Source organism: Trichinella spiralis (genome assembly GCF_000181795.1).
Source record: "Trichinella spiralis strain ISS 195 chromosome Unknown Scfld2, whole genome shotgun sequence".
Lineage (NCBI taxonomy): Eukaryota > Metazoa > Nematoda > Enoplea > Trichinellida > Trichinellidae > Trichinella > Trichinella spiralis.
This window is the reverse complement of record NW_003526941.1, coordinates 3,736,139-3,763,829: the sequence shown is the minus strand read 5'-3', so window position 1 is coordinate 3,763,829 and position 27,691 is coordinate 3,736,139. Positions and strand designations below refer to the sequence as shown.

Below are 27,691 nucleotides of genomic sequence, written 5' to 3'. Positions count from 1 at the left end.
AAAACTTTCAGTATTCAAATGAAAATTTCTCACAGTGCACGATACGAACTGATGGTTGAAATAAAATACAATTCTCCATCAAAATCAAAATTAAATTTCATAATTCAATGCATATTGTGCATTTTCTTTCAAGTACAAACGTTTAAAATTTTTCCTATTTTGCAGAAAATATTCCTTTTATCACTTGAATAAAAGGCTATTTCCAATTTGAAGATTTAAATGAAAAAGTGTAAAAAGGAAATATGCGCATTAATAAATTATTTCAAATAATACTACAAAGCTTCACCCGTGGACAATATTTAATAAGGTTTTTTTCACCCTTAAATCATGCTTTCCTCTTTGCATTTATTCATTTAGTTTAGCTAATTAACTGCAGACGTAAAACTTCAAGCTTTAAGCAAATCTAGTAAAAAATCAATAAATAACATGTCATCAAGCACGCATTTGGATTAGTTGCGTCATTTCTATATAGCTCGGTCATGATGCATATAACAAAAGAAAAGCTGAATTAATTCTATGAATAACTAAGGCTGTTAACAATTGAAATTGTAATAAATGGGAAGTTATCATTTTGATGATGATGATGTCATTTTAAAAATTTCATTAAAAAATGTATTTTCATCATATTCTAACGTTCAATTATGAACGGTGCTTTCTCATGTCTTTACAACAACAACAAAAATTATTTCAAAAAGTTTCAAAAATTGCACATATCCATCGCCTGTTTCATTTTTACTGTTGCTTGGCTTTTTTCGTCATGCTTTGAAATCACTGTGCGCTGAATAAACCACTCTCAACACATGTTTCGCTTAATCTCAGGCAGAATTTAACCACAGCGTAATCTAAGATTATTATCATCTTTCACGCGGAGCATATTCAACCAGCAGAGATATTTCTGTACAAACGATAAGACATGTTTACACAGTGCTAAATTATTTTTCATTATTATTATTACAACTGAATAGTAGAAATGGTGCCTTAGTATTATTATTATTAATGCTTGTTTGAAAGCGTGGTTTATTTAACTAAACGTGTCGTTGGACAATTCAGTTCAAAACAACTAGCGGATAAATAAATAAATAAATGTAATATATGATGGAGAAAACAGTTGTCGCTTTTTCAAATGATGGTCATTTTCAATAATTTTCAATTTTCCAATGACCAAGCTTTGCATCGTTGAAATGATGATAATTTATTTCAGCTTCACCATTGTTGGATCATGGACGGTGCTTAGGGGGTTTTTTTCCGCTGCGCACATTTTCCAATCAGTACATTCCCATCTTGATGCTTATGTTCAATTTGCATTTAAAAGTATTTTTTCTTTTTAATATTATTTTCAACAATTTATTTTTAACGCCAAAATTGAAAAGAAAAGTAAAAAGCACCTGTCAACTGTTCTGAAATGATTGATGTGTGTCACCAGAGGAAAAAAGTGTATGAAAAAGAGACCAGAGAAATAGAGAATATTCCATCTTCCAATAAAATACATTTCAAGAAAAAAAATAAAACTTATTTTGAAACAGTGTTAGCTGAGTTTGCAGACATTGGAAAAAGATCCGTCTATTATTGTGTTAGAAACAAATTTGTAAATAAAAAGTAATTTCCAGCAGTGTCGATCGATCAGCTTAACTGCCGTAAGCAGTGCAAAAAGCGAGCTTATCGATTTTTAAAACAAAATTTTATGCTGCTATATGCGATTTGTTTTCGTTGCTTAGCAACAGACGCACTCCAAACCGACAAGTAACAGTGAAAGAAGCAACACAGCATATAGAAAGTGATATACATACATATATATATATATATGCATATCTATGTATCTATATCAATTTACCTCTGTGTGTATAAAGAAATAGAGAGAAAAACACAAAGCAAGCAAAATGAAAATAGACAAGACCGGTCGTCGTCTGGCTGAAAGCCGACGTCGACTCGGTAGACTTGTCAGTTGCTAAATAGTAGCTTTTCAATTGTTATCCATTAAATAAAATTTAAGAATTAATATGGGTACGTCGGTATCGTTGGCTTCTTCACCAGAACCAGACGACCTCAGTCCGGTGGAGCGCGCTCGTGAAATTTTGAAGCAAACTCCACTGAGATTTGCATCAATGATCCGATTAAGTCGGATAATTAACGATTCATCTCCGGCGGATCGTCTGCAACTGGTTCACAGTGGTATATTGAGACGGATTGTGGAGCTGATCAACGGTTATTACAATTGTTGGAACAAGCTGAAAGTTGTCGACGGAATGGAAAAATTGTCCAATTCAACATGTTCGTCTGTAAATTCTCATCGAAGACATCAGAACAATAGCTTTGTATCCCAGATTACAGTCGGGCGTCGCAAAACGCACACAACAGCCGCAGCTAATCGAGGCATAGGCTACGGCTGTGGTTCTACTCGATGTCAGTGGGATATTGAAAGGTACATTGAAGAGACAATAGTTCGAGAAGAACAACTGGCTTGGCTCATGCACGCTTTGGTTGCTTTTCTCCATTCCAGTAGTCCAGATTTTACGGATCCGACTGCAGCGTTCGAAGAAATTGAAAAAGGCCAACGCCCGCATGTCAACGCAGACGTTGTACAACTGCTGCGCCAGTCGTCAGTTGTAACCATGGCTAAATACAATTTAAAAAATGAATCCATATTTGACATTTCAGAAAGGTTGGACTTCTATCAAGCACTTTTAGAAACAATCGCCGCCATGGCTATTTATCCTCAATTAGCTCCGATTGTGTTGACACAACATAGCCCTTCAGAAGAATCGTTAACGAGGCAATTGCTACCAAGATTTCGCAGCTTGATTGTCTCGTATTTAGCTTTTATCAGATTGAAATTACGCACACCGGACCTTCGTTTGTCTGAATTTCTGGAACGTGTTGATGTCTGTCACAAGTTGCTGATCATTTGCCAAGAACGACACTCGACTAAGCTTGAAATTGATGCCAGTTCTCTGACAATGTTGAACACTATCCCACAAACACCATCTGACAGTGAACAGTCGTCGTTGTCGTCGTCATCTTGCGCTGATGATATTAATCAAACGATATCAATCATTAATATCGCTCCACAACCATCACTTTACACAAGGTGGATGAAGGCAAAACAAATCCGCTCCTGGAGAATTATAGACGAAAATGGAAAGCTGCTCGTGCCTTACACTTACGGCAAAGAGGCGAAATCGCTGAATCCGCTCAGTCTCTCGTTTAAGGCAAGTAGTCTTCTTTTTCTTTGTTAGTTTTCACATTGCCCCTTCAAATTTGTTTCTCGTTTTCTCATCAACAGTAGCTTCTTATTTAATAACTTCTCTTTAACAATAAATAATTGAGAAACACATATATTTTTTTGTTATGATTTGTTTTCTTGCTGATTAATTTGGACATTCATTCAGTTGTCAAATTTGCTGAGAACAATCAAAAAATTAAAAATGCTACAGTCGTGTATGGTGGTTTTGTTCTCTCTTTTGCAGGACAGAGGAAAACGTATTGCCAGAGAAATTGCTTCTTTGGAAAACAATATACCGCTGAATGAAAGCAACAGCATTTTCGTCTGCATAGATGAAAGTCGTTGTGATCTGATGAAAGTTCTTATCACCGGTCCTGATCAAACTCCTTATCAAAACGGATGTTTCGAGTTTGATGTATTTTTTCCAGCTAATTATCCGTTCGTTCCGCCAAAAATGACATTTCTGACGACAAACAGCGGTGAAGTGCGATTCAATCCAAACCTTTATCAAGATGGTAAAGTATGTCTGAGCATTTTGAATACTTGGGAAGGGCGACCCGAAGAAAAGTGGAACCCTTATTGTAGTCTGCTTCAACTGTTAGTTTCTGTTCAAGTATTTTATTCGATGTTTTTTCAAGTTTCAACTGTTTCGTGCCCATCTTTGTCAAATGTGGTTATTTTCAGGCGTTAATATTTGTCAAAGAACCTTATTTCAATGAACCAGGATTTGAAAAATACATCTGCACCGACAAAGGACAACATCTTTCAAAAAGTTACAATCAGCAGTTAAATCACGCTACGCTTCAGTTGGCCATTGTAGAACAACTTCGCAAACCTCCAGAATGTTTCAAAGTAAAAAAATGAAGACTAAGTATTCCACGTTATTTATTATTAATCTGATTCTTAGGATATAATTCTTCGGCATTTTTGGTTCAAAAAAGATTCTGTTCGTCAACAAGCCCAGCAATGCTTGAATGACGCAATGCTGAATTGCGCTAAGGGTTCCCGACATGAAGATAGAAAACTGCTTTACCCAAGCGAGATTGAAACATTGTCACTGAAAACAGTAGCGACTACTGTGGAATCACTGAATTTCCACTTGAATCGATTAGAAAAAACTAGAGGCCTCTGTGAAGACGGTGAATGAAATAAAATATCTTTACTATATCCTTTTTAATAAACCTAATTCACTGATATCGTCAAAATGATTTGATTTGATGTTTCGAAATTTTTAATTGTGGGCAAAGCCGTTAACAATTTTCACGCTTCTGATAAACCAATTAACCAAATAATATTGCTAGCCTAGGGAGCAACTGGTTTTGCTATATGCCATGTAAAGTTAGTAAAACAACAAATTTCATATTGCTTATGAAGCGACTAATCTAATTGTGTAAAATGAAGCAATATTCAAAGATTTGAAACCGCTATAAATGTTCGCATATGACAAAATCAGCAGAATCACTGTTTCATTTCTCTGAAATGCACCATGTAAGAAATTCTGATTAGACGCTCTGTTTTCCAGATAAATATAATAAGAAGTGTGATAAATCTGTCTCTTCATACAAATTTAAAATATTTTACACCGTTTGTAAAACATAGATAGGCTAGCATTTTTTAATGATCGCCAGTTAAAATACTGTATGTTCGCAAGTGCGCACAATTCAAGTCAGCCAATTAAATTTCTTTAGAATATATGCATGCCTGTAATTACTACTGCGCATAATTCAAATATGTGGAAGAATTTTTCAAGGAGGAAAAAAAGAACACTATGACCACGTTGCCAACTACCGTAAACCAAAATCAAGCAACAACTTGCTACCGTTTTCAACATAGTATACTGTAGCGTTTGGAATTTTAATTCTTCTGATAAATGAAAAATTAATTTACAAATTTTGAATTTATACAATACACTTCTAATTAACAATACAATGAACCCAAGATAATATTGAATTTTGTACTTAATTATCGCAACACATCGTACAACTACCTATGTCCTATTGTGTAACAGCTAACTTTCAGTTTAAAACATCGAATAGCTTCGTAAAATAAAATTTGAACTATTGAATTAAAATCAAAAAAAAACACGTAAAAAACTGTTGTTGATAAAGTGACCCAAATAAATTAAAACCACGCTTTCATGTCAGTAGTCATATATTTTTCAAAGTGAAAATAGATTACAGATGAATAAAAGGAAAACCTAATAGCCATTTCAAATGAATCGTTTCAATAAAAAATTGTCAATATTGTTGAAGTTTGCTGGTTAAATTTACTAGAAAAATACTATTCTAGCCTGGTAATTAGTATTGTACAGTATTCTTTTTGAATCGTCGACAAAGAGAATAAAAATGTCCGTTACATTGCATACAAATTTTGGCGATCTTAAGATAGAATTACACTGCGAAGCGTGCCCGAAAACGTGCGAAGTAGGTGTGCAAGGTGAAATTCAAAAATTAAAATATTTTTTACCTTCAACGTTTAGAACTTTCTTGCGTTGTGCGCTTCCGGCTATTATGACGGTTGTTTGTTCCATCGGAACATTAAAGGCTTCATGATTCAGACCGGCGATCCATCGGGAACTGGAAAAGGGGGCCAGAGCATCTGGGGACAAGAATTCGAAGATGAACTGCGCGAAGAGTTGAAGCACAACTGCCGCGGGATTGTCTCCATGGCCAACAAGGGTCCGAATACCAACACGTCGCAGTTCTTCATCACGTATTCCAGTCATCCATCACTGGACCTGAAATATACCGTTTTTGGTCATTTGATAGACGGATTCGAAACGTTGGACGAAATTGAAAAAGTTTCAGTTAACGAGAAACACCGACCCTTGCAAGACATTAAAATTCAGTCGGTCACTATTCACGCTAATCCCATAGCTGACAAATGTGCGAAAAGTTAAAAATTTCACATCTCTCAAAATTCAAAAGCACATTTCTCTCATGCACAGAAAGTTTGTCACATTTTCTCGTTTGATAATTAACTGAATTTGATTTCTATTTTCAATTATGAAAAATGAATGAGTAGAAAAGTTCCATTTTTCTACTTTGTTTCTTTAAAGCAACTAAATGCTGTAATGATATAAAATGTTTGTCATATTTCAAACAACTAAACAATCAAGTATACTTTTATGATGAAAAAAATGCCAGTATATACATAATTATGCATCAGATAATAATTAAAATTGACAAACTGTTATGCTCGAATGTTTCACAACGTACGAAACCGTACATTTCATACTTATACGTATTGGATAAATTGTAATAAATATTTATTTGCCTGCTGCGCGCATTTTTTTGTTCAGATTGCTAAGATAGTTTTTAAAAAAAGTAATTAAATTTACGCAATAAGTAATTTGTGAAAAGAGTAAAAGCGAGCGAGAAATTTAACAAAACGCACCACTGGGTGCAAAAGGGAGATCAATTAACTGCCGCCCGCATAAGCGTCAGACGGTAGAATGACAAAAGTGGGTTAATGGAAAGTAGGCGTCACATTGATTAATCAGGAAGTCGTACGCCCTTTGGAACACTAATAATTGTTTGAAAAATCAGCGACACCATACCGATGAAGTAAAATTGCAAACAGCCCTGCTAGCCAAAATGCTAATATGTTGATTGTTGAAAAATAAAATTTCCAAACTTTATGCATACATTTCTTCAACACAGTCAGTCATACTGTGATTTTTGAACTTGAAATAAATTTTCAAATCTCAACTGTTAAAATTCCACATTTATCATTCACATTAAATTGATTGTAAAAATAAACAACAAAAAATTTCAAATATTTAAATCGCTGTCGGGATCATCTTCGTCTATATCGTCATCCTTTTCAGCGTAGTAAATGATCCTCGCCTGTGATTTTTCACTTTCGCCACTTTTCTCGTAGGGCAGTGTCAAATTGCGCTTGTCGGCCATTTCTTGTTCATTCAAAGACAACCTGAAGCCAACAAGCCGTTCCAAACTTGCCGGCACCTCCAGACGATTACTACTGTCCACAAGTGGCCAATTGTCCGGCCCATTTTGCTGCTTCTCGTTGTACAATTGAACGTCCTCGAAGTCGAACTGTTCGGTGATTTTGAAGTTCCAGAGATTTCTTCCAGGCGGAGATTTGCTTTTCACAGCAATGGCCACTTTCCCACACGAACTCAACCGCAAAGTGTAAATTGTGCAGGCAAAGCTGGCCAAATTTTCGTCCACTGTTGTCCCGGATCCACAACCGACCACCAGACAAGGATGTTGAGAAGTCAACTTGTGAACAAATCGCACCGCCCCACCAGTGCCCATCAACAGCACCGATGAGCTGAAATTTTCAAAAATTATCAAATTCCTCCTGTCCACACCCTGTGATTTGTTTTCCAACAACAAATTCAACATCTCCTCCTGGTATTCGGCATTGGAGAAATTCTCTTCCACAATTGGAAGATCGTGTATAATTTCATGAGAATCTGGTGCAATTTTTTGCCAAACTGAAACGCTGTCCGATAAATTGGTGACCACCAGAATCTTCGAATATGACTTTTCCAACAGTGCCTTTTTAGCCAAAGCTCTGGCAAATGGAACACCAGTACAACCTTGTTCGGTTGTGATCAACGTAAGCCCTTTCAATCCGATTTCCATTTTCACTAAAAATTATCCAATAAACCAATATAAATACGAATACAAACCCGTACATACCTCGACATACGTGCTTGTACATAAGAAATGATATCAGGACAAAATGACCATTATTGAAAAATTAAACAAAAAGAAAAAGAAAAAAAAATTTATTTCACTCAATTTTAATTTTAATCAATAATTTTTTGCTTCAAAATCGACAAATTGGGGAAGACTGAATCATGGCCAAATCAACGCGTGGTCCAATCAAATCTCGAATATTATTAATGCCGTACTTGATCATGGTCGGCCTGAAAAAAAAGAAGCACACATTCACGAATGTGAAGATATCAACAATTGCAAACTTGCCTTTCCAAAGAAAGACCCCACGCTATGACGGTCACATTCTCAGCCAAACCCAACGGAAGCAACACTTCCGGTCGAAACATCCCAGAATTGCCAATTTCAACCCATTTTTTCAATGAACTATGATAACTGAATATTTCCATCGATGGTTCCGTGTACGGATTGTAGGCAGGCTTGAAACGAAGCTTTTCAATTCCTGAAAACCAAAGTCATCAAGCCGTCGAATTTCAAAGCAGATCAACAACAACAACGAACTAACCGAGCCTTTTATAAAATTCTTGCAAAATTCCCATCAAATGACCAAGACTGAGATTTTCACCAGCAATCAAACCTTCAACTTGGTGAAATTCCGCAAGATGAGTGGCGTCGAGACTTTCGTTCCGAAAAACTCTATCAATACTGAAATATCTGACAGGTTTGAATGGCTTTTTCGCAATTTCGTAAAGCATTCGAATGCTAGAGGCGGTCGTGTGTGTGCGGAGGACATTTTTTTCCGCTTCTTCAATTTTCCACTCATAACCATACCTGAAAAAAGCTGAGCTGTGTATAATGAAAATGAAACAAAAAGACAAAGCACAACAATCGAAATAATTTATACCCCGAAGAACCATAATCACCAACAGAATGCACCTTTTCTACTCGTTTAACATATTCACTTGGTAAATTTTTTGTACACATTGGCTCTGAAATAACAACAGCAAGCAGTGTTGTATTTTTAGCACTTGAACACGGTATATAATACTAGAAATAAAAAAAGTATCTTGTTCATCACGAGCTGGATGCTGCTGCGGTTGAAATAAAGCGTCAAAATTCCAAAACGAACTTTCAACATAACGCTGAGTAGGCATTTCTGTAAATCTACACTGCGCATTTATTTTCAATAACTTTCAAAATAAAAAAAAACAAACTGTTCTTCAATTATATATATATATATATATATACAGTAATAAACAAACATATGTCGATTAGAAAATTATATTTACCCCATTTCCAAAAATATCTGCCTAAATTCCGTTCTGACTTTCATCAATGGGTGAAGATAACCCCTAACTGGAACAACGCCAAAAGCATTAAAATTATACGGTTTGAATTTCTTTTCTTTCCATAAATTACTAAAATAGAACAGTTTCAATTTTTAATTTTGTAGTTTGAAAATGTGTACTCTGTAAGCAGATCGACAGTCAAGTCAGTTTCTTCCTTCACCAAACTTGTTGTAAACTTTTCGTCACGAAAAACCCGAAACGTTTTTATTACACTACAAAAGTGTAATGTCAATAAAAAAATTTACTACTGATTTGCTTACATTTCGTTGATTAATCTGCGTTTTTTTAAGTCCGACTTATTCTGATCGCTTACATCATCAAAATTCAAGGAATTTATTTTATTCAAACAATCTTGCACAGCATCGTCAATTGTTTCAACCTAAAGAATAAAATATTCAGTCACTTAATATGTATGCTTTACAACATAAATTTGTCCAACCTTCCGTAAGACAAGTGGTTTGGGACCAGTCTTGTCTAAGCGTATCCAACCCAAACTCATAGCTTTGTTAAAACCAACTTTAGCATTAGGAACAGTGCGCTAAAATTTCAGGTATTGAAAAGGAATGCAAAAAAGGTAACTTCGAACCATCAAATCATCCATAATTATGCCGTCATTTGGAACATGCTGCCACAAAATTGCTTCATGACTACCATTTTTTATAATTTCTTTCCCTTCTTCAGTCAATTCCCACTGCTTACGAGAGTGCTGCTCTGTTTTGATTACCTACAAAATGTATGCTTACAAGTCAGCATAATATCAGCATAACTTACGTGATCCATCGCTTCAATACTCTTAATAACACCCACAATATGCTGATGTGAGACGTTCAAATGACGGGCAATTTCATCTGAATCTATAGGTGATTTTTGGGAAAGCAAAACCAAAACCGCATCTGCTAAATTTTTTTCCATTTCAACTTAAAAAAAATAATCAGATATTATATATTATTATCGATTAATTTATATAATAATAAACAATAATAATGATAATAATAATAATAATTTTACTCAGAAAAGGTAAATAATACGTTATCACATAAATGCTCGTTGGAATTTCAATTAAGATTTACTTTAATATATGCTTTTTCATCAAAAAAACATTCAAAAATTTTTTAAAATACAAACAATTATTAATAAAATGTTATTTTAAATAAAATAAGCAGTACAAATATTTTTATCACAAGATAGACTGTAATTATCAATTGATTTTCAAGCTCAATAAAACGTGTAATGAAATTACAATAATTAAAATGATTTATTTTATTTAAACTTTTGTTCTTTAAATTTCTTTAGTTCTTTTAGTTTAAATTAAGCTGTAAAGTTCGTTTCTTTTAGGTTCAAGTTTTTTTTTATTTGTTGTCTGTTCTGGCTGTTAGGTTGCTTACATTAAAAATATTTTTGTATACTTCCATTACAGTGACAGATCTGTTGGTTAAAAACCGCTTTATTGTGGTGAGTTCTGAAATCTTTGTCAAATTAATTTCACTTTTATTACTTTACTACAAGTCTTTCATTTTTGTACAAAAATGGATATTGAATATCTGGAAGAAGAGTCAGATATTTCCAGATGTGAGAAAGTAGAGTATTTTTTGTTCACAGGAATATTAAATATCGATTTATATTACTGTACAATGGTTTAGGAAGAAAACAGTTTAGAAAACCTTGGTAACTCAATTGACGATGTGATGATCAAAAAGAACAACAGGCAAACAGATAGATATTCGCTTATTTCTTGAAGCAAAAAATAATTTTTAATTTAGATTAATATCTAGAATTATTTCGGATCAAGAATCTGTAGAAGAAAGTATCGAAATGGTATTTGAGATTTTTATAACTTTATTCTCTTCAATTTTATTTTTCACTTGTCAATTCGTAGGATACAACTTCTTCATTGTTTTATGACTCATTCATCTCCGACACTAGTGTTTCTGACTCTTACGACCAAGATGCGCTCAACTACTACCGACTTCGTGAGGCAAAGTTTATGATTGGCGATTATTGGCCAAATCAAAAACACATGACACCATCGATGAGATCCATCCTAGTCCATTGGATATTTGAAACTTTTGACGCTTACAATTTTCCAACTGAAGCTTTTTTCCATTCAGTAAAGCTGTTCGACCTCTATTTGGAAAAGTAATCATCTTTTAATTTTATTTAAATAAAATTAAAATTGTCTAATCTATCATTTTCATTTTTAAGAAACTGTGTTGAAAAAAATCAGCTGCAACTGATCAGCATCGTGACATTGCTCATTGCCAGTAAATTTGATGTACGTTGTCGTTGATGTCGTTATGTGATTGAAAAAAGGTTTTCTAATCTTAAAAATTCAAACAGAACCGACGCAAAATTTTGACGGGTGAAATCTCATATATTTCCCACAATGCTTATAAAATGGAAGAAGTAATAATGAAGGAACGCGAAGTTTTGGAATACTTTAACTTCGATATTAGCTTCCCGACTGCTATCCATTTTTTGCATCATTTTGCCAACGTAATTTTGTTTTGTACTGTTTTGTATTAAATTAAAATTTTAATAAATGAAACTAATGGGTAAAATTATTATTTTTCAGGGTACTTTTTGTGACAAATATACGTACATGTTAAGCTGTTACATTTTGGAAATGTCGATGCTGGGTTACGAACTTATTAGCGTCAAGGATAGTATTAAAGCTGCGGCGAGTTTGTTGATGGCGTTGAAAATAAAACAACTAGAATGGGTAGTGGAAAAGTTACATTTATGAATTTTTCAAAATCATATTATTGGTTTTTTTATAGACAGAATTGCACCTAAATGTTTCAGGATACGAGGAAGCAGATCTCACTGTCGCCATGTGGAAGTTGAATGCAGTGATTAAAAATAAGAGCATCAACCGCTATTGCAGTGCAATAAAAGAAAAATACAAAAAAAGGTAAACATGATTGTTTACCGCTTTCCAAGTTTATAATTTCTGTATTTTGTTTAGAATTAATTTGAATATTTTTGAAAGTGAAGATTTTCCAAAAAATACAATGACAAAAGAGAATGATTAAAATATTGATCAATATCAAAATTTCAATTTCACTTTATGAACATATTTTCCCACTAATGTCTGTTTTAAGAACTTTCTCCAACGCGACGCTTGTTAGCGAATATTAATTGCATGCTTGTCGATGATTAAGTAAATTTGTTCATATTGCTTTTGCTTGCATAAATTAAAAGTTTCGATATCGCTGCTCAAGTACAGCTTGTCGTCGAGTCAACAATTGGCTCCATTTCTTTTCGCCGCTTATACCACAGATTCATTCAGTCAGTCCAATTTAGTAACATCAAATGGAACGTCAATTACTGCACTTACTATTTTGCGGCAACGTCGCAGCAGGTAATATTCGAAATATTTGAAAAAAAAATTAGTCACTACCACTGTCAAATAAAGCCGTTTTCAGTGTTGATTTATTAAAAGTTGACTTTTAAGCGTTCTTTTGGCAAGGTGGTGGTCATGAATTTCCAAGCATGCTGAGCGGCATGGATACATTGGGCTTAAGTCCAGCATATGGTAGAAATTACGGCATGGGATTCCATGGATTCGTTTCGCCCGGTCACGGTGGTTTTGACATCGGTAGCGGATTCGGAACTGCAGGGGGTTACGGTACTGGATTGGGCATGATGCGTCCGCGAAAATTTGGGCCGCTAGCGGTCGGATACGGTTCGTATTTCGACAATCCTTTCACCAGATATACCACGACTCATCCTAGTATGAACTTGCGTGTAAACCGAGGTTTTCAATGGACAATTCCAAACAACAATCATGTAGGCAATGCATTCGTACAGGTGACAACAATTTTCTACTTTAGACCAAAACAATGACCACCCGTGCATAAATTGTCCGGAAAATGAATTGGACAACGAGCCAAGAATTCCATCGATCGTTTCCACCATGCCCGGCTGTATAGACCACAATTCTTGCAAAGAACAAAATATATGCTACCGTGGTCAATGTGTACCTAGTTATCCAACGTCAGATCGATGTATTCAAAACAGTAATTGCAAAGCAGATCATGCGTGCCGTTACAAGAGATGTTGGGCAATCAGACCAGTGCAACGTAAAAGAAACCATATAACGTAAATAATTTCACTTCGGAAATACTTAAAAAATTTTCTTTTTCAGGAGAAATTCAGACAAATCAAATGACAAGTGAAAAAAGACCAACACCGTTGCCAAATGTGGAAAAATTTCCAACAATCGCTGCAGTGAATGCAAATTCTATGCAAATTTCACCACATCACTCGACAGAAGTTTGGAGCAGCAGCGATGATCAATTTTCCGTTCCATCACCGAGGCCAAATCATCATCATCACCATCATTCACCACCACTGGTCATGAATAAAATTCCATCTTATCATTTTTCAAACAACCATGCAACTACTGCACAATTTGCTTCTTCGTATGAAATTCAAAGGGAACATTTCGAAGAAGAGCAAGAAAAGAAAGATTTGACAAATGTCGTCACAGGTTATCAACGTTTGCCAGGAAGAAAGTTTCATCATTCTAATGTACACATAACGCGTGAATTAGGTGAAAATTCGAAAATTCCACTCTCTCGTCCGGCTTCAGTGCTGCATCATCGACAAAGTTCTACAGATATTAATGAAAAAAAATCCAAAGACTTACCGTTGATGGTTTCCCTCCAATTTCCTGTTGAATTGATCGACGAAACTTTCTTGTCAGTAAAACGAAACTGTTCACGTTGTAATGCTGATCAAATATGCATTTCATTCCGCAATCGTGAATTCTGCATTTTACAAGAAGAAGAAACTTCACCGTGCTCAGTAGCGCAAAGCTGCGACTTCAACTCGATATGCTACGCCAGTCGCTGTCAGAAAATTGCAACCGCATCATACGAATAAAACTCATTTTATTTTAAAAATAATTTACCTAAAAAAAATTTTTTTTTGTTTCATAAATTCATCAATGCAATATTTTTAAACAAATCTAAATTACTTCAATATACTTTTGAAGATGTTACTGTGCCTACAGTAAACAATTTTAGTGAAAATTATGCAAACATGAAAATAATATAAACAACAGAGACCTACCGTAACATGCATTTGCTAATTTAAATTTTTTCAATAAAAAAAAAACATTTTTTTCACCTTTACTGTTTACGCTTCTATGTTAAACATACAGTAAACGTTTCGTCAAGATATTTCATTCAAAGCTCATAAATTTCACCACTGATATCCAACTATTATTTACTGCACTATGCCATGCAATTTATCACTTTCAGGCTTACTTTTTCAACATCGTTCTCATTTTCAAATATCGTTCATGTAAAAGTGATAAAATAATTCACATTGCACCGTTAACAAACAAATGGATTCACAATTATTTCAAATTCAGTAACCGTAAAAAAACAGTCCAGCAAAAATTCTTTCTTCGTTCCATGTAGCGCTGTGAAATTCAAATTTTCCTCAGCTACACTTTCGAACGGCATACTGACTAAAGTAAAAAGTACTAGTAACACAAAATTTTCACAAAAAAACAGTAAAAAACATTTAAATAAATATTTTAAAAAGTTTTCCATAAGACAATGTAAACAGTGAAAATTAATCAAGGGCGTCGTCATCGTGAAAAGCTTTAACTTGCGACGAACCGGCAGTGGACGATGAAGAAGATGGCTTGGAGACCGGGATATTATTTGGATTAGCATTAACATCGCGTGAAGCCAACTGTCCAACCGTAGATGACGTAGCATCATTACCATCACTGCAGAAAATTTGTCGAACAATATTTCCAAAAAAATTACTGCTGCGATTATTTTCTTGCAGTGGTACCCCAAAGTAACGCTTTGAAATTTTATCCAAATATTCTGCAAACAGTGGGTCTCTGTTGAGCGAAGACCCGTAATATTTCAAAAGAAATTTGAAAAACGGCAAAGACTTCGTTTCCAAACAAATCAGCAAGAGCCATAAAAAGCTATGCAAAGGATACTTCTTTGGGCTATTAACCACCAACTCAAAATAAGTATTCAAAATATCACTAGCAACAGACTTTTCACCGTCGTTGCATAAAAACCGTAAAATAAACTGAGTGATAAAAATGTCCAGTTCGCTTGGGAAGGCATATTTCGAATAACATTCTGCCAGATATTTCCCTATATACTGAAAAATGAAAAAAATGTCACAGAAATGATCAAAGCTAATGTTAAACTACAGCAATTAGTCAAAATAAACATCATCGATACCTGGCCATCGTCAATTAACATGATGTGAAATATTGAAGAATGAAAGTTTCCAGCACCATGATAAACTTCCACATACATACGATGCAAATCAGGATGCCCACGGGGATATTCTGGGGATACTTCCAAGGACCAACCAAGAATTTGACTTAAAAATCGCTCTTGACTTTCTGATTTGCAATTAAGAATCATCCATTGAAAGATTGATTTCAGATTTGAAATAACAGAACAATTTATAGGGCTTTTGGATGCTTTCAAAGCGGCAACGTACAAACCAGCCATATCTTCAGCAATAAGATTCTGCCCTTTCTCAGAAAATTTTCCAACAGATTCGTACAGTATTGGCAATAGTGAAGAAAATTTTCGTTGCTGAGTCCATCGAGTAGCAAGAGCACGGTAAGTCTGATGAGCATCGTAGAATTTGTTACTCGACAAATAAACATCTAAGCGGTTCAAAAACCGAACTGATATTTGATCATGTGTATCCTCTTCGCCGTTCATTTTCACAGTTTCACACAAATCCTAAGCTTCAGAACACGTCGAAGGCAAAAACTGTCTTACAGTATATTAGAAAACTAAGCATTAAATAAATCCACGTAGCACATCATTTCAAGTATTCGATTGTTGCTCATTAGTTTATTTTCAGATTACAAATAATGAAGTTTTCTTTAAAGTTTGTCAGATCAGTCATGTATATGCATTTCTTACAGGAACGTTTTTGTTATAATTATAAAATAATTACGCTGTGCAATTACAAATTAAAAAATTAATAAAACTTAAAATTTAAATTAAAACTATATTAAAATTAAATTATAACTATACTAAAGCTTAATTTTCATATATAAAATTGACTGTTTTGTTTTACTGTAAACGCTGGATATAAGAGTAAAATGTGTAATTTAAAAATTATAAATGTGTAGTTTATGGATTTTCTAAATTTTACAAACATATTTTTGTAAATTTTAATAAAAAATAAGCACGAATACAGTATACGTTGTAATTAATGATTTTCAGGTAAACGCAATTGTACACGTCAACTTTAGCTTAACCAATCAGTTTATCACACGCGTTTTTAACGTAACATATTGACTGCGAGGCTTGTTCTTCTTCATTCCATTGCGATTTTCTTGTGTAGAACAGTTGATATTGTGGATTTTTGTGAATACGTCCTTAAGAATAGTCTACGTCAATAAGTATTAATCTTGAAAATAGTAAGCATTTTTCATTTTTTTGTTGTTACTTGGCATTTGATCATTTTTCCGCATCTATTGTTTGATGGTTGTATTTATTTTTTAATAAATAATTTCAGTTTTACGATCAGATTAAGTAAAATCTTGTGGTTATATATAGAATTCTTCAATGTTGCTTTGTGTTGTTGTTTCCATTGTTTGTTATGCAAGCTATATTTGATGTTTATCGATTTCGTTGTGCATGGTTATTCTTTATGAATGAAAATATTTCGTCGTAAATAATTTTTGATATTATTTTACTCAAATTTATTTTGATAATCAAGAAAGTTGTCTTTAATCGACAATTTTTCAATGTAGTTTTAACTTTTCAATGTTCATATGCTGTATGCTTATGTCCAACTTTAGTAGTTTAAAGATTTCTAGCCTTGATTTGTGTTTTTACTGTTGTATTTTTTGTTTTTTGTTACGTTGTGATTTTTCAGGTTGATAATTTGAATTGCGGGAAAGTTGTGAAATGAAAATTTTGGGTACTTTGTTTTTTATTTGGCTCGCTTTGGCCTCAGCCGAAGAAAAGAAAGACAATAAATACGGCACCATCATCGGTATTGACCTTGGAACAACATATTCTTGGTTAGTTGAGCTGCTTGGAAATTTGCATTTTATTAAATTGAATTGAATTGAATAATTTTCAGTGTTGGGGTTTTCAAGAATGGTCGTGTTGAAATTATTGCCAATGATCAGGGCAATCGAATCACCCCGTCGTATGTAGCTTTTACGCCGGAAGGGGAGCGTCTGATCGGCGACGCCGCGAAAAATCAGTTGACCACCAATCCTGAGAATACGGTATTCGACGCAAAGCGTATGGTCGGTCGAGAATGGTCGGATAAGAGTCTTCAAGCGGATCGTAAAATGTGGCCATTTGCGGTAGTTGAAAAATCGAGCAAACCGAACGTTCAGCTTACTGTTAGCGGTGAAAAGAAATTGTTCACTCCCGAAGAAATTTCAGCTATGGTTTTGTTGAAAATGAAAGAAATTGCCGAAGCTTATTTGGGCAAAGAAGTGAAAAATGCTGTCGTCACGGTTCCCGCTTATTTCAACGATGCGCAACGTCAAGCTACCAAAGATGCAGGCACCATTGCTGGTCTTAATGTTGTTCGAATCATCAACGAACCGTAAGTTTGAACGTCTTGTTTTATTATAATTACAACTTGGCATTTTATTTAGAACTGCTGCTGCAATTGCATACGGTCTAGACAAAAAGGAGGGTGAAAAAAATATTTTAGTTTACGATCTTGGAGGTGGAACGTTCGACGTTACTTTGCTTACTATTGACAATGGTGTTTTCGAAGTGCTGTCTACTAATGGTGATACTCATTTGGGTAAGTGAGAAAAGGGCGTTTTTATGTTGCAATTTTGAATTGAATGAAAATTGTTAATTTCTTTATTCTATATTAAGGTGGTGAAGATTTCGATCAACGTGTGATGGAATATTTCATGAAATTGTATAAGAAGAAAACTGGAAAAGATATTCGCAAAGACAATCGAGCTGTGCAGAAATTGCGACGCGAAGTTGAAAAAGGCAAACGTGTACTGAGTACGCAGCATCAGACGAAAATTGAGATTGAATCCTTTTTCGATGGGGAAGATTTCAGCGAAACGCTCACGCGCGCAAAATTCGAAGAGCTCAATATGGTATGAATGATGAAACTTTTTTTGTAAAAAGCAATGTATTGTACAATGTATTTTTTCAGGATTTGTTCCGTTCAACTTTATCACCAGTGAAACAAGTGCTCGACGATGCCGGTTTAAAGAAGGATGACGTGCACGAAGTTGTACTGGTCGGCGGTAGCACGCGCATTCCTAAAGTCCAACAATTGCTGAAGGAATTTTTCAACGGAAAAGAGCCCAGTCGGGGTATCAATCCAGACGAAGCTGTCGCCTACGGTGCTGCGGTCCAGGCTGGCGTTATTTCCGGTGAAGAAGACACTGGTGATCTTGTGCTGTTGGACGTCAATCCGTTGACTTTGGGAATTGAAACTGTCGGCGGAGTGATGACGAAGCTGATTCCCAGGAATACGGTAGTGCCGACCAAGAAATCCCAGATATTCAGCACCGCTGCCGACAATCAGCCCACGGTCACTATTCAAGTTTTCGAAGGCGAACGACCAATGACCAAAGACAACCATCTTCTTGGGAAATTCGATCTGACCGGCATACCTCCGGCTCCGCGTGGGGTACCACAAATTGAAGTTACATTCGATATCGACGTGAACGGCATTTTGCACGTCACCGCCGAAGACAAAGGTACCGGCAACAAGAACAAGATCACCATTACCAATGACCACAATCGTCTGTCGCCGGAAGATATTGACCGCATGATCAACGATGCCGAAAAATATGCGGAAGAGGACAAAAAGTTGAAAGAGCGTGTGGACGCGAAAAATGAACTCGAAGCGCTTGCCTATTCGTTGAAGAGTCAAATTGGGGATAGTGAAAAATTGGGCGGCAAATTGTCTGCCGACGAGAAGAGCAAAGTTGAAGAAGCTGTGGAAGAGAAAATCAAATGGTTGGAAAGCAACGCCGAAGCGTCGACGGATGATTTCAAGCAGCAGAAGAAAGAATTGGAAGATATTGTCCAGCCGATTATTGGGAAATTGTACAAGAACGCCGGCGAAGGTGCTCCGCCGCCCCCACCGGATGCTGAAGAAAAAGATGAACTGTGATTTTTTTTTCAACCTCTCCTTATCCTGTGTGCTTTCTTCGGTTCCATGTGTGTGTATATACATCATTCATTCATTTATTATTATGCATTGTTTTAAAGAGAATAGTTGTTATTATTGTTCCGACTTTTCTCCATTTGATCAACCTTTACATCGGATATCAATGTTCTTGTTTTCTCGACTTCGATGTATATTTCAAGGCACAGTCAAGCTGGAGAATTCTATTATTAAAATATAATTTTTTTGAAATTAATTTCTCTTTTTATTTCAAAATTAATGTTCATTTACTAACTGACAGTAATCCAGTTGAAATTTTTGAAAATTGTTACAGTGTGTAAAAGAAAAGTCAGGTTAGTTGTCTGTACGAGGCGGTAAAACTTCTGATTGAGACAGTAAGTAGTGGTTTGGTTGGAGTGTTGATTTGAATTTGAAAAAGAAAAAAGTTTCACTTTGCTCCGCTCGACGATGACCCAGTTGTGCTCACTTCGATTGAAATCGATGACTGAGAAGAGATTTGTCGAGTGTTCTTTTTCCAATGACGAACGTAAGTGTTCAATTTGTTTTTTTCATTCAAACCAATTCAAATTGTGTGAATTGAGCATTATTTATTATTTAAAAAAAATATTTTAAACGGCATTGCTTCAAAGTTTCCACTATTTGTTCGAACGTTGAATAAATAACAAGCAATTAGTTAGTTCTTGGCGATTGAAATAATCAATCGAAAAAAAAGTACACACTGTTTGAGATGATGAATGCAAATTTCTAACTTTGTGACGTTGACTGAATTCAATTTTTTTCTTCTGTAAATAGAAGTAAGGAAGAAGTGAGAGAAAAAAAAGTAGTCTGCAAAAAGATAAACTCGAACGATTGTAAGTAATGTGATGGTGTAAGAGAAAAATATTTTCAAATTGACGTTGAGAGAAGTGAGTTTGGTAAAGTTTGGTGAAAATTTGCTCATTTCGGAATTTGATTCAAATCATAATTTTCTCTAATGAAATGTTTCCAGTTTTTATTTCAATTTGTTCACAATCAGTATTTGACGAAGAAAAACGCATAATTTAGATTACTGTATTGAATTGTAAATGACCAGAAAGAACAATAATTTTAGTTTTGATTTCACCTTTGAAATAAATATGATTGAAATGGTTGAGTTTTTTTTGTTCCAAAACAATGTTCAAGATGTTGTAATAATTTCTAGCAGTGGAAGTGTGGGATTGAGTTGACCGTTTGAATTTGAATTGACAGGAGAAGTGAAATTGGGCTTCGTGTGTGTGGGGTTGGTTGGTCGTTAAAGTGCATCAATTTTCCCATGAATTAGTTTTCTTTGAAATGCCGTTAGCGCCGGCCACGACTTTCGCTTCACCGACAATTGGGGGCGCCATAACGACAAGTGACCAGTTTTATTTTGACCATTGGTCAACACTGGAGTGGAATTTTTTCAAGGGCAACGTGAAATTTGTCAACGGGTCAGCATAAGTAGCAACACAACGAGCGGAGAGAAGCATTTTGCAGGAAAAAAGCGTCTCATTATAGATATATATATACGTATATATATGTATTCGGTATTATCAGTTGTTGTCGGCCGGCCTTGACCGATGGCCAGTGTCCATTTGTTGAAATGAAAAAATTTTTTCAATAGTTATCAAGTTGAATTGGTGTAAAAATGCAGAGAGAGAGAGAGATTGAGAGAGTATGTGAAAAGCGTGTTGAACAAAAATCTGAAGGGTCAAATTGTTCATCGTGATCATGATCATATTGCCCGGGGTGAAATTGAGTTTCTTCAATCATTCGAACATTGTGGACAATTTGAATTGTTGTTGAAAATCTAAAATAGAAGAATTTATTATTGTTTGGAAAAAAAATTACTGTAAACGGTGAGTGAGATTGAGAAATTATTGTTGAATGAATGAATGAATGAAAAGATCTAGTTTTTCAAATTTACACACGCGTACAATATGTATATATATATTGATATATTTTCTATGATAAATATTTCATAGGAAATTAGTTGAAACATTTCGATTGTTGTTTTTGTTGTTCATGTCGTTTGCTGAAGTTGTTATATGTGTGTATTTTTAGTGTTTTCAAGTGGGCTGATGATTTACTGGAATGTCAGTCAGTCAGTCAGTCAGTTAGTCAGTAGAGTAGTTTGAATGTTTTCTTTTAAAATTCACTAATCTCAAATAGTGTAAAATGCATGTTGTGTGCGATTAAAATTTTCCGCAACAATGAAAAAGAGAACAATCAGCGCAAGTGTATGCAAATAATTGTAGGATTGTTTTTTAAAAAAAGTAAATTTATTTGTTGTTGTATTGTAGAGATTAAAAATGAATCGATTAAAAAAAATTTCTTTTTTTTGCATGCACGCGATGGGTCGACTGAGGAGTGTGGTTGATTTTAAAAAATTGCAATAAAATTTTATCGCATTGCATGAATATTGGGATTGGGATCGATCGATCGGAGAGACGGTTTCACCAATAGTCGTCGGTCGGTGATTAAAAACATTTTACCACAGTGAATCCCCGGCGATTGATAAGCTTAAATTAAAAATCAGCTTCACGTTGCTTTGCGGCTTCAGAGGTGATTTGTCACTTGCTTATTTATTATTATTATTATTATTGGTATTTTGTGTGCCAGGTTTTGAAATTTTGTTGTTGTTGTTGTTTTATTTTTTAATATTATTTTTACAATGGTGGTGGTAAAATAAAATGTTTTTTTCTTCAAGTGAAAATCATTTGAACGTTAAAATTTAAATTCTCCACGGATGATTTACGATTATTTTGATTTTTTAAAATTGAACACATTCACCACAAGACACACAATGGTGGATGATTTATTGTAATTTTTCTATTGTTGTTTTGAACGTTTGAAAAAAAAGTTTTCTTTTTATTTTTCAAAATTAAAATCAATCGTACATCAATTGTTATTTTATCGAAGAATTGTTGTGAAATTAAAAATATTCAAGTATGCAAAATGTGTTTGTGATATTGAAGGAGGAGGTGGAGAAAAAGTTGAAGTGCTGACAAAGTGCTTCACGGCAGCTCATGCTGTGTTCAGGTCAACAGGCGATGGGTCATCTTCTTCTTCTTATTATTATTATGTTTTTTTATTATTTCAAAATTTCCATTCATATTTCTTCTACTGTTGAAGAACAGGTGCACAATTTGTATAACATTACTATTCTATTGACATTGGGTCAAAGTTATCGTAGCGGAAATTTATGTATATATATATATGTAAGAAATATTTTTACAACATGCACCAACTGATTTTCATCAAACTCTATGCAACTTAGTCTATACTATCCATTTATTTATTTATTTTACTTCAATCTAACCCTTACAAAGTTAGCTAGTGGGCATTTTACAAATAATTTTAAACGATTACTATTTGAGCAATTATTATTATTATTATTATTATGAATAACTATTTGAGAAAGTTGCAATTACTTTTTATTTAATTTGAAAAATATTTCAGTGTTGTTGCGATTGCAGTGGTTGAAAAGTTACAGTAGAAGCGGAATTGTCGATGATTTTTCTCTTGATGAAGAAAGGTATGTCAATTTATTACTGTACAAAGTTTTTCTTTTTTAAATTAATTTTTACATCCATTGTTACGTTTCAAATTTTAATCATTCATTAATTATTATTAAAATGATCGAAATCGAAATTCAATTTATTCAACATTACAATGTAGTTGAGCAAGTTTGAATTTTCAATGAATCGAACAACAGTTTTTCGGGTTGTGATGAATTTTATGGTAAATCAACGTCGACGTTGATCGATGTAGTAAAACACCGTTCGTTCAGTATCGCTCGCGTCTTGATCTACAGTAAAAGTACGGTCGTGTTTGATAATAAAATAAAATAAAATAAATTATACAATGGACAAAAAAAGAGGAATTATTAATTAAATTATTTTTCAATGAAAAAAAAGGTGAAATAATTTTTTTTCATCATCAAAATCAATCTAAGTAGAAGATCGTATTTTGTTTTGTTTTGTTTGTTTTTCTTTGAAAATGGGTTAATTGTTCGAAATGAAGTGAATTTCCATTGAATTTGTGTTTGTGGTTTTCATATTTTGATATTATGAAATAATTTATTATTCAATATTATTTTTTTTTTGGTTTTGTCCAAAAGTAGAAATTGTATATTATGTATATTTTGAGGTTTATAAAAAAGAAAAGATTTTTCCTTGGTAAAGTTTAAAAATTTGCATGCACATTCCTTATCATCGACTCGACTGTAGTGATGATGATTGTAGCGTGTTTAAGTTTCAAAACGATCTTATTGTTATTATTCAATAGTTTCCTATTCGTTTGTCTAGTCGACGACGACTTGTATAGACTCGTAATAATTTTCAGGTCGTTGAATAAATAAATAAATAAATAAATAAATAATAAACGGGGAAGAATATGAATTTTTAAAAAAAGAACACTAAGTAAAAAAAAGTCGATATTTATTCAACTTCTTTTTGTTCTTGCTTTTTTTGAAAAATCGTTTCCAACGCAGGCAGGTTCACTTTTCTGCTCGATTGACCAAACATTATTTACTGCTCATGTTCGGTCGACAATATTTATGCAAATAATTTGAACAGTTTAGGAAAGCAAAAAAATAAAAAAATTGTTTTTTGTTTAATAACAATAAATTTGAATATTGCATTTTAATATTTGAAAAGTCAAAAGTTGACTTGATCGATTGACCGACTTGTTCAGTGGAACAAGTTGTACAAAAAAAAGCAAGTGTTATTTAGTAGGAAAGTGAAAGTGAAAGTGATGATGACTGTATTGGTTTTTTCTTACGTCGTACTTTTATTTCACGATTATCGTGATCGTGGAAAATGAAAATAAAATAAAATTAGGTCAACGTCAGCACTGGGTATTATTATTATATTTTTTATTTTTTTCTCATTTCAACACACTGCTCTACGGCGACCCCAAAAATGGATCCAAAAATACAATGGCTCGTGTGATCATCAGTTGGTTCTTCTGCCAGGCCTAATCCCCTTATTCTTCGTCCATAGCAAATAGGTTGCGCCAGTGACCTAATTTTTTTTCTGCTTTTTCTCTTTCTCTCTCTCTCGTACTTGCTTGCTTGCTTTTGCTGTTTGCGTGTGGAAAAAAATTTTTTTTCTCCACCATGATTACTACAAGCAGAAAAATATTATTACACGTTTAAACTGACCACGACCCCACGACAGGCAACGGGTCAGCGACGGCAGGGGTCGCGCACGACGCCTAACACTAATTATATTAATCGACCGACGGCACGGAAACTGGCCGGCCGGCCATTGGTCAGCGAATATTTTTGATGGACAGCTGCTAGTGGAGGTGAAATATTTCTTTTTATTATATTATCTATACTTTTTTGCTCTCTGTTAACATTTAATCTTTCCTCGGTTCGGTTCAATTTATTGTTCGCTTTGGGGTTAGCGTTGTTGTTTTCTACATCTCTATCTTGCTTTCTTTCTACCGTGTCAAATTATTCATCATCGTCGGAAATGGAGAAATAATAATAATAATATTTGTTTGTTTGTTTATTTATTTATTTATTTATTTATTTTTTAAAATAATTTTATTTCTTATTATTACATGTTGTGTTGTAGATAGCAATTCGAGAAAAAGATAGTGTGTGTGTGTGTGAACGGTAGAACGAACGAGAAAAAGAAATATTAATATTATATTATGCTGAACGTGTGCCGTTTGACGGACAACAATGACTCTGATCAGTGCAATTCGGAATCGTCTGAGAAACCAACCACAGCAACTGAAAATGGTCAAAATCAAAATGGAACCACTGGCAACGCCCCTGCAAGTTCCCAACCACAAACGAACACCAATTCGACTGGCGATACGGCAACACCGCCTCCTGTTGGCAATTTGAAAAAACACACCCCCGCCCCAAGTTTGAGCTGTATCCACTGTTCTTTGGGCTTCAATCACCGGACCGAACTCCAAGCTCACATGATTCTCCAGCACGGTCAGCTCAGCAATGACCATTGTCAGCGGATTGCAATTTCCGCTGACCAGCAGCAGCATGTTGAAACCGATTCGCCTCAACTTTTGAACAATTTCAACCCACCCTGCACCACTGCTGCTACTACATATAATATCACCAATGGTCGACAAACATCAGTTGCTGTTGGTGTTGATGTGAATGATTACAACGATGATGATGATGACGAAGACGACAACGACGAAGACGATAATGAGGAAGATGAAGATGAAGAAGGAGAAAGTGATAATAATAATATTAATAATGATGGAAATGAATTTGCAGATGATGAAGATGAATCATTGACTATTACCGTTCGTTGCGACATTTGTGATATGCTTTTTCTCAATCCTACTTATTTACAAAATCACATCAAAGAAGCACATCCTACATTTGACGTAAGTCTATTTTCTTATTTGTTTCAAATTTAATTCCATTTTCTCATCATTATATATATATATTTGTTTATTTTTTTTTATTTGCATTCACCATCTATTCTTCCGGTCAATGTAGAATTGTGCAAACAAAAAGTATATGCGCACCAGATGCATATAGACAGGTGAACGGTGTTTGCTTTTGCTTAAATTCGACCGGTCAATTTTTCTTCCATTTCTTCTCACTCTGTATTGTGCATGATCAAATATTGAAACACCGATATTGTATGCATGACTCTTTTCTGAGTTGGAGTTGTTCTTCGATTGGCAAAGTTTTTGGAAAAAATGACCATCAAAATTTACTTTACACAACCTTTAATCTGCTATGCAGGCTTATTTTCGTTTTTTTCCATTTCACTTGTCGCATATACGTAACCAACCGGTCGACCACATCTTTCTCTTTTTTATTCTCCACTTTCAGTCCATCATTAGGATAATTACATCATCGAGGTCAAGTTTTTCCGCCACAGTATGTGGGAATGGACATTTCCCGTTCCACTCGCTCGACTTATTTTTTTTAGCTTTGTGCTTCTTTATAATCAACTTGGCCTCGTTCAAAATTTTCTCTTTCCACGTGCACACAATAATCAACCATTTTCATTTTTTTCATTAAACGAGAAAAAAACCATGCTAATAAATTATACCACTCCTTTGTACATATTTAGTTTACAACTGAGCAAACTGTGATGACGATAATCGATATCTCCTTCTTGTCCTTTCACACTTCACCAACCGACCGACCGATTCAAATGCACTTTGCTTTTTTTTCTAAAAAATAATAAATTTAAATGAGGAACGGAAATTACATCATCATCATCATCATCAGAGACATTCGTTTCAAATAATTATTTCCTCGAAATAAAAAAATTCTGTTTCAATTGAATAATTAAAATTCACTTGTACAAAATTTTATCGATACCGTTTTGCTTGGAGAAAAATCAATTCTGCTGTATCATTGCGAATTAGCGTATTTGCATTTATTTCACAATGTTGCACACTTTTAAAATTTTTATTTTAATGAAACTCAATATAAAATACACACGCTTTTGAGGAATTGATTTTCAAAATGACAAGCAACATTTCTATTTGTTTATTTCTATTTCCATTTCTTTTCTACTTTCTCATCGTTCCCCAATAGTAATAGTTAAATGTTGTATACAAATTTATTTATTTGTTTGTTTGTTTCTGTGATGTGATGTGATGTGGAAGATTTTATTTGATGATAAATTCCCTCTCAACACTGATCAACTAACTATTGAAACTACTCTCCTGTGATGAAATACAACTTGCCAATATTTAAATCACTTTGTTTGATTTGTGCTTGTCGATTCATTGGGATTTTTCTTCTTCTTTTGTACTACAATTTTTGCACAACGACGACATGGTTGCATTGCATGGTTCTTTTATTTTTCTCTAACCATCATCGTTTGTTGACTACGAAACTAACTAAATTTGGTCGATTTCAAATGTGCAAATATATGTATATATATATCTTGTGAAATGTTGCAATTTAATTTTGCTTTTATTCTTTTCAATCACGAATTCTAAATGCTATATGGTGGTTGCAACAGCAACAACGACGATAAAACTAAGAAATATATCATCAGAAATGTGCAAAAATGTAGAAAAAAGATTTGAACAATTTGCATGCGGCAACTTTACGCAGGAAATGGCATGCGTGAAGTGCTTTTTACAACATACGTTTATTTATTTATTTATTTGCTTGTCCCAATAGGTCGATCCGAGTGTACAATAATAATAATAATAAACAGTTGCTTATAATGCAAATAGGATGAAAAAATTCCATTTTCATCTGTTGCTATTGGTTTCTTTTAAATTGACTTTTAAAAGTGCACCACTTCTCATTCCGCTGCTTGTTGTGAACAATGATAATTAAAAGCACACTGATGACAAAA

The 27,691-nt window shown here is 34.2% G+C and overlaps 9 protein-coding genes across 9 annotated transcripts; 7 read left to right on the top strand and 2 right to left on the bottom strand.

Annotated features, from left to right (window-relative positions):
• The first annotated feature begins 1,997 nt into the window (after positions 1–1,997).
• Positions 1,998–3,233, top strand: Tsp_03318 (putative ubiquitin-conjugating enzyme protein 17). Its single transcript, XM_003379614.1, has one exon. It carries the CDS (start codon positions 1,998–2,000, stop codon positions 3,231–3,233), a length of 1,236 nt encoding a protein of 411 aa, XP_003379662.1.
• Positions 3,234–3,422: 189 nt separating this feature from the next.
• Positions 3,423–4,367, top strand: Tsp_03317 (ubiquitin-conjugating enzyme E2 O). Its single transcript, XM_003379613.1, has 3 exons — positions 3,423–3,833; positions 3,905–4,072; positions 4,128–4,367. Exons 1-3 carry the CDS (start codon positions 3,423–3,425, stop codon positions 4,365–4,367), a joined length of 819 nt encoding a protein of 272 aa, XP_003379661.1.
• A 1,198-nt stretch (positions 4,368–5,565) lies between these two features.
• Positions 5,566–6,119, top strand: Tsp_03316 (peptidyl-prolyl cis-trans isomerase 10). Its single transcript, XM_003379612.1, has 3 exons — positions 5,566–5,643; positions 5,700–6,020; positions 6,069–6,119. The coding sequence occupies exons 1-3, from the start codon at positions 5,566–5,568 to the stop codon at positions 6,117–6,119; spliced, it is 450 nt and encodes a 149-aa protein (XP_003379660.1).
• A 2,040-nt stretch (positions 6,120–8,159) lies between these two features.
• Tsp_03315 (phenylalanyl-tRNA synthetase alpha chain) lies at positions 8,160–10,130 on the bottom strand. The gene is made up of 10 exons (XM_003379611.1): positions 9,990–10,130; positions 9,805–9,942; positions 9,658–9,756; positions 9,479–9,597; positions 9,338–9,430; positions 9,159–9,287; positions 8,918–9,033; positions 8,774–8,858; positions 8,435–8,700; positions 8,160–8,371 (listed from the first exon to the last, which is right to left on the bottom strand). Exons 1-10 carry the CDS (start codon positions 10,128–10,130, stop codon positions 8,160–8,162), a joined length of 1,398 nt encoding a protein of 465 aa, XP_003379659.1.
• A 2,580-nt stretch (positions 10,131–12,710) lies between these two features.
• On the top strand, positions 12,711–14,105 carry Tsp_03314 (conserved hypothetical protein). The gene is made up of 3 exons (XM_003379610.1): positions 12,711–12,975; positions 13,052–13,300; positions 13,366–14,105. The coding sequence occupies exons 1-3, from the start codon at positions 12,711–12,713 to the stop codon at positions 14,103–14,105; spliced, it is 1,254 nt and encodes a 417-aa protein (XP_003379658.1).
• Positions 14,106–14,804: 699 nt separating this feature from the next.
• Positions 14,805–15,940, bottom strand: Tsp_03313 (conserved hypothetical protein). The gene is made up of 3 exons (XM_003379609.1): positions 15,443–15,940; positions 15,274–15,359; positions 14,805–14,964 (listed from the first exon to the last, which is right to left on the bottom strand). Exons 1-3 carry the CDS (start codon positions 15,938–15,940, stop codon positions 14,805–14,807), a joined length of 744 nt encoding a protein of 247 aa, XP_003379657.1.
• A 627-nt stretch (positions 15,941–16,567) lies between these two features.
• On the top strand, positions 16,568–19,598 carry Tsp_03312 (heat shockprotein C). Its single transcript, XM_003379608.1, has 7 exons — positions 16,568–16,650; positions 17,112–17,259; positions 17,322–17,801; positions 17,854–18,008; positions 18,086–18,321; positions 18,381–19,045; positions 19,160–19,598. Exons 2-7 carry the CDS (start codon positions 17,144–17,146, stop codon positions 19,350–19,352), a joined length of 1,845 nt encoding a protein of 614 aa, XP_003379656.1. The 5' UTR covers positions 16,568–16,650; positions 17,112–17,143; the 3' UTR covers positions 19,353–19,598.
• Positions 19,599–22,038: 2,440 nt separating this feature from the next.
• Positions 22,039–23,129, top strand: Tsp_03311 (hypothetical protein). The gene is made up of 5 exons (XM_003379607.1): positions 22,039–22,047; positions 22,315–22,449; positions 22,505–22,550; positions 22,827–22,927; positions 23,046–23,129. Exons 1-5 carry the CDS (start codon positions 22,039–22,041, stop codon positions 23,127–23,129), a joined length of 375 nt encoding a protein of 124 aa, XP_003379655.1.
• Positions 23,130–25,031: 1,902 nt separating this feature from the next.
• Positions 25,032–25,647, top strand: Tsp_03310 (conserved hypothetical protein). Its single transcript, XM_003379606.1, has 2 exons — positions 25,032–25,499; positions 25,627–25,647. Exons 1-2 carry the CDS (start codon positions 25,032–25,034, stop codon positions 25,645–25,647), a joined length of 489 nt encoding a protein of 162 aa, XP_003379654.1.
• Positions 25,648–27,691: the final 2,044 nt, after the last annotated feature.

Bases quoted from the DNA above. Each gene is read 5' to 3' on its own strand.
- Tsp_03318 (XM_003379614.1), top strand. From the start codon at position 1,998: ATGGGTACGTCGGTATCGTTGGCTTCTTCACCAGAACCAGACGACCTC.
- Tsp_03317 (XM_003379613.1), top strand. From the start codon at position 3,423: ATGCTACAGTCGTGTATGGTGGTTTTGTTCTCTCTTTTGCAGGACAGA. The intron at 3,834-3,904 runs GTATTTTATTCG...GGTTATTTTCAG, and splicing joins AACTGTTAGTTTCTGTTCAA to GCGTTAATATTTGTCAAAGA. The intron at 4,073-4,127 runs GTAAAAAAATGA...TCTGATTCTTAG, and splicing joins AACCTCCAGAATGTTTCAAA to GATATAATTCTTCGGCATTT.
- Tsp_03316 (XM_003379612.1), top strand. From the start codon at position 5,566: ATGTCCGTTACATTGCATACAAATTTTGGCGATCTTAAGATAGAATTA. The intron at 5,644-5,699 runs GTAGGTGTGCAA...TTCAACGTTTAG, and splicing joins CGTGCCCGAAAACGTGCGAA to AACTTTCTTGCGTTGTGCGC. The intron at 6,021-6,068 runs GTTTCAGTTAAC...ATTAAAATTCAG, and splicing joins CGTTGGACGAAATTGAAAAA to TCGGTCACTATTCACGCTAA.
- Tsp_03315 (XM_003379611.1), bottom strand. From the start codon at position 10,130: ATGGAAAAAAATTTAGCAGATGCGGTTTTGGTTTTGCTTTCCCAAAAA. The intron at 9,034-9,158 runs GTAAATATAATT...TGCGCAGTGTAG, and splicing joins CAGATATTTTTGGAAATGGG to ATTTACAGAAATGCCTACTC. The intron at 8,372-8,434 runs GTTAGTTCGTTG...TTTGGTTTTCAG, and splicing joins AGAATTTTATAAAAGGCTCG to GAATTGAAAAGCTTCGTTTC.
- Tsp_03314 (XM_003379610.1), top strand. From the start codon at position 12,711: ATGCTGAGCGGCATGGATACATTGGGCTTAAGTCCAGCATATGGTAGA. The intron at 12,976-13,051 runs GTTTTCAATGGA...TTTCTACTTTAG, and splicing joins GAACTTGCGTGTAAACCGAG to ACCAAAACAATGACCACCCG. The intron at 13,301-13,365 runs GTAAAAGAAACC...TTTCTTTTTCAG, and splicing joins GGCAATCAGACCAGTGCAAC to GAGAAATTCAGACAAATCAA.
- Tsp_03313 (XM_003379609.1), bottom strand. From the start codon at position 15,940: ATGAACGGCGAAGAGGATACACATGATCAAATATCAGTTCGGTTTTTG. The intron at 15,360-15,442 runs GTATCGATGATG...TTCATTTTTCAG, and splicing joins TGTTAATTGACGATGGCCAG to TATATAGGGAAATATCTGGC. The intron at 14,965-15,273 runs GTTTTTATGCAA...AATTTTCTGCAG, and splicing joins ATCACTCAGTTTATTTTACG to TGATGGTAATGATGCTACGT.
- Tsp_03312 (XM_003379608.1), top strand. From the start codon at position 17,144: ATGAAAATTTTGGGTACTTTGTTTTTTATTTGGCTCGCTTTGGCCTCA. The intron at 17,260-17,321 runs GTTAGTTGAGCT...AATAATTTTCAG, and splicing joins CTTGGAACAACATATTCTTG to TGTTGGGGTTTTCAAGAATG. The intron at 18,322-18,380 runs GTATGAATGATG...GTATTTTTTCAG, and splicing joins AATTCGAAGAGCTCAATATG to GATTTGTTCCGTTCAACTTT.
- Tsp_03311 (XM_003379607.1), top strand. The intron at 22,450-22,504 runs GTTTTTTTATTA...GTTGAAGAACAG, and splicing joins CTTCTTCTTATTATTATTAT to GTGCACAATTTGTATAACAT. The intron at 22,551-22,826 runs GTTATCGTAGCG...AAAATATTTCAG, and splicing joins TCTATTGACATTGGGTCAAA to TGTTGTTGCGATTGCAGTGG.
- Tsp_03310 (XM_003379606.1), top strand. From the start codon at position 25,032: ATGCTGAACGTGTGCCGTTTGACGGACAACAATGACTCTGATCAGTGC. The intron at 25,500-25,626 runs GTGAATGATTAC...ATGAATTTGCAG, and splicing joins CAGTTGCTGTTGGTGTTGAT to ATGATGAAGATGAATCATTG.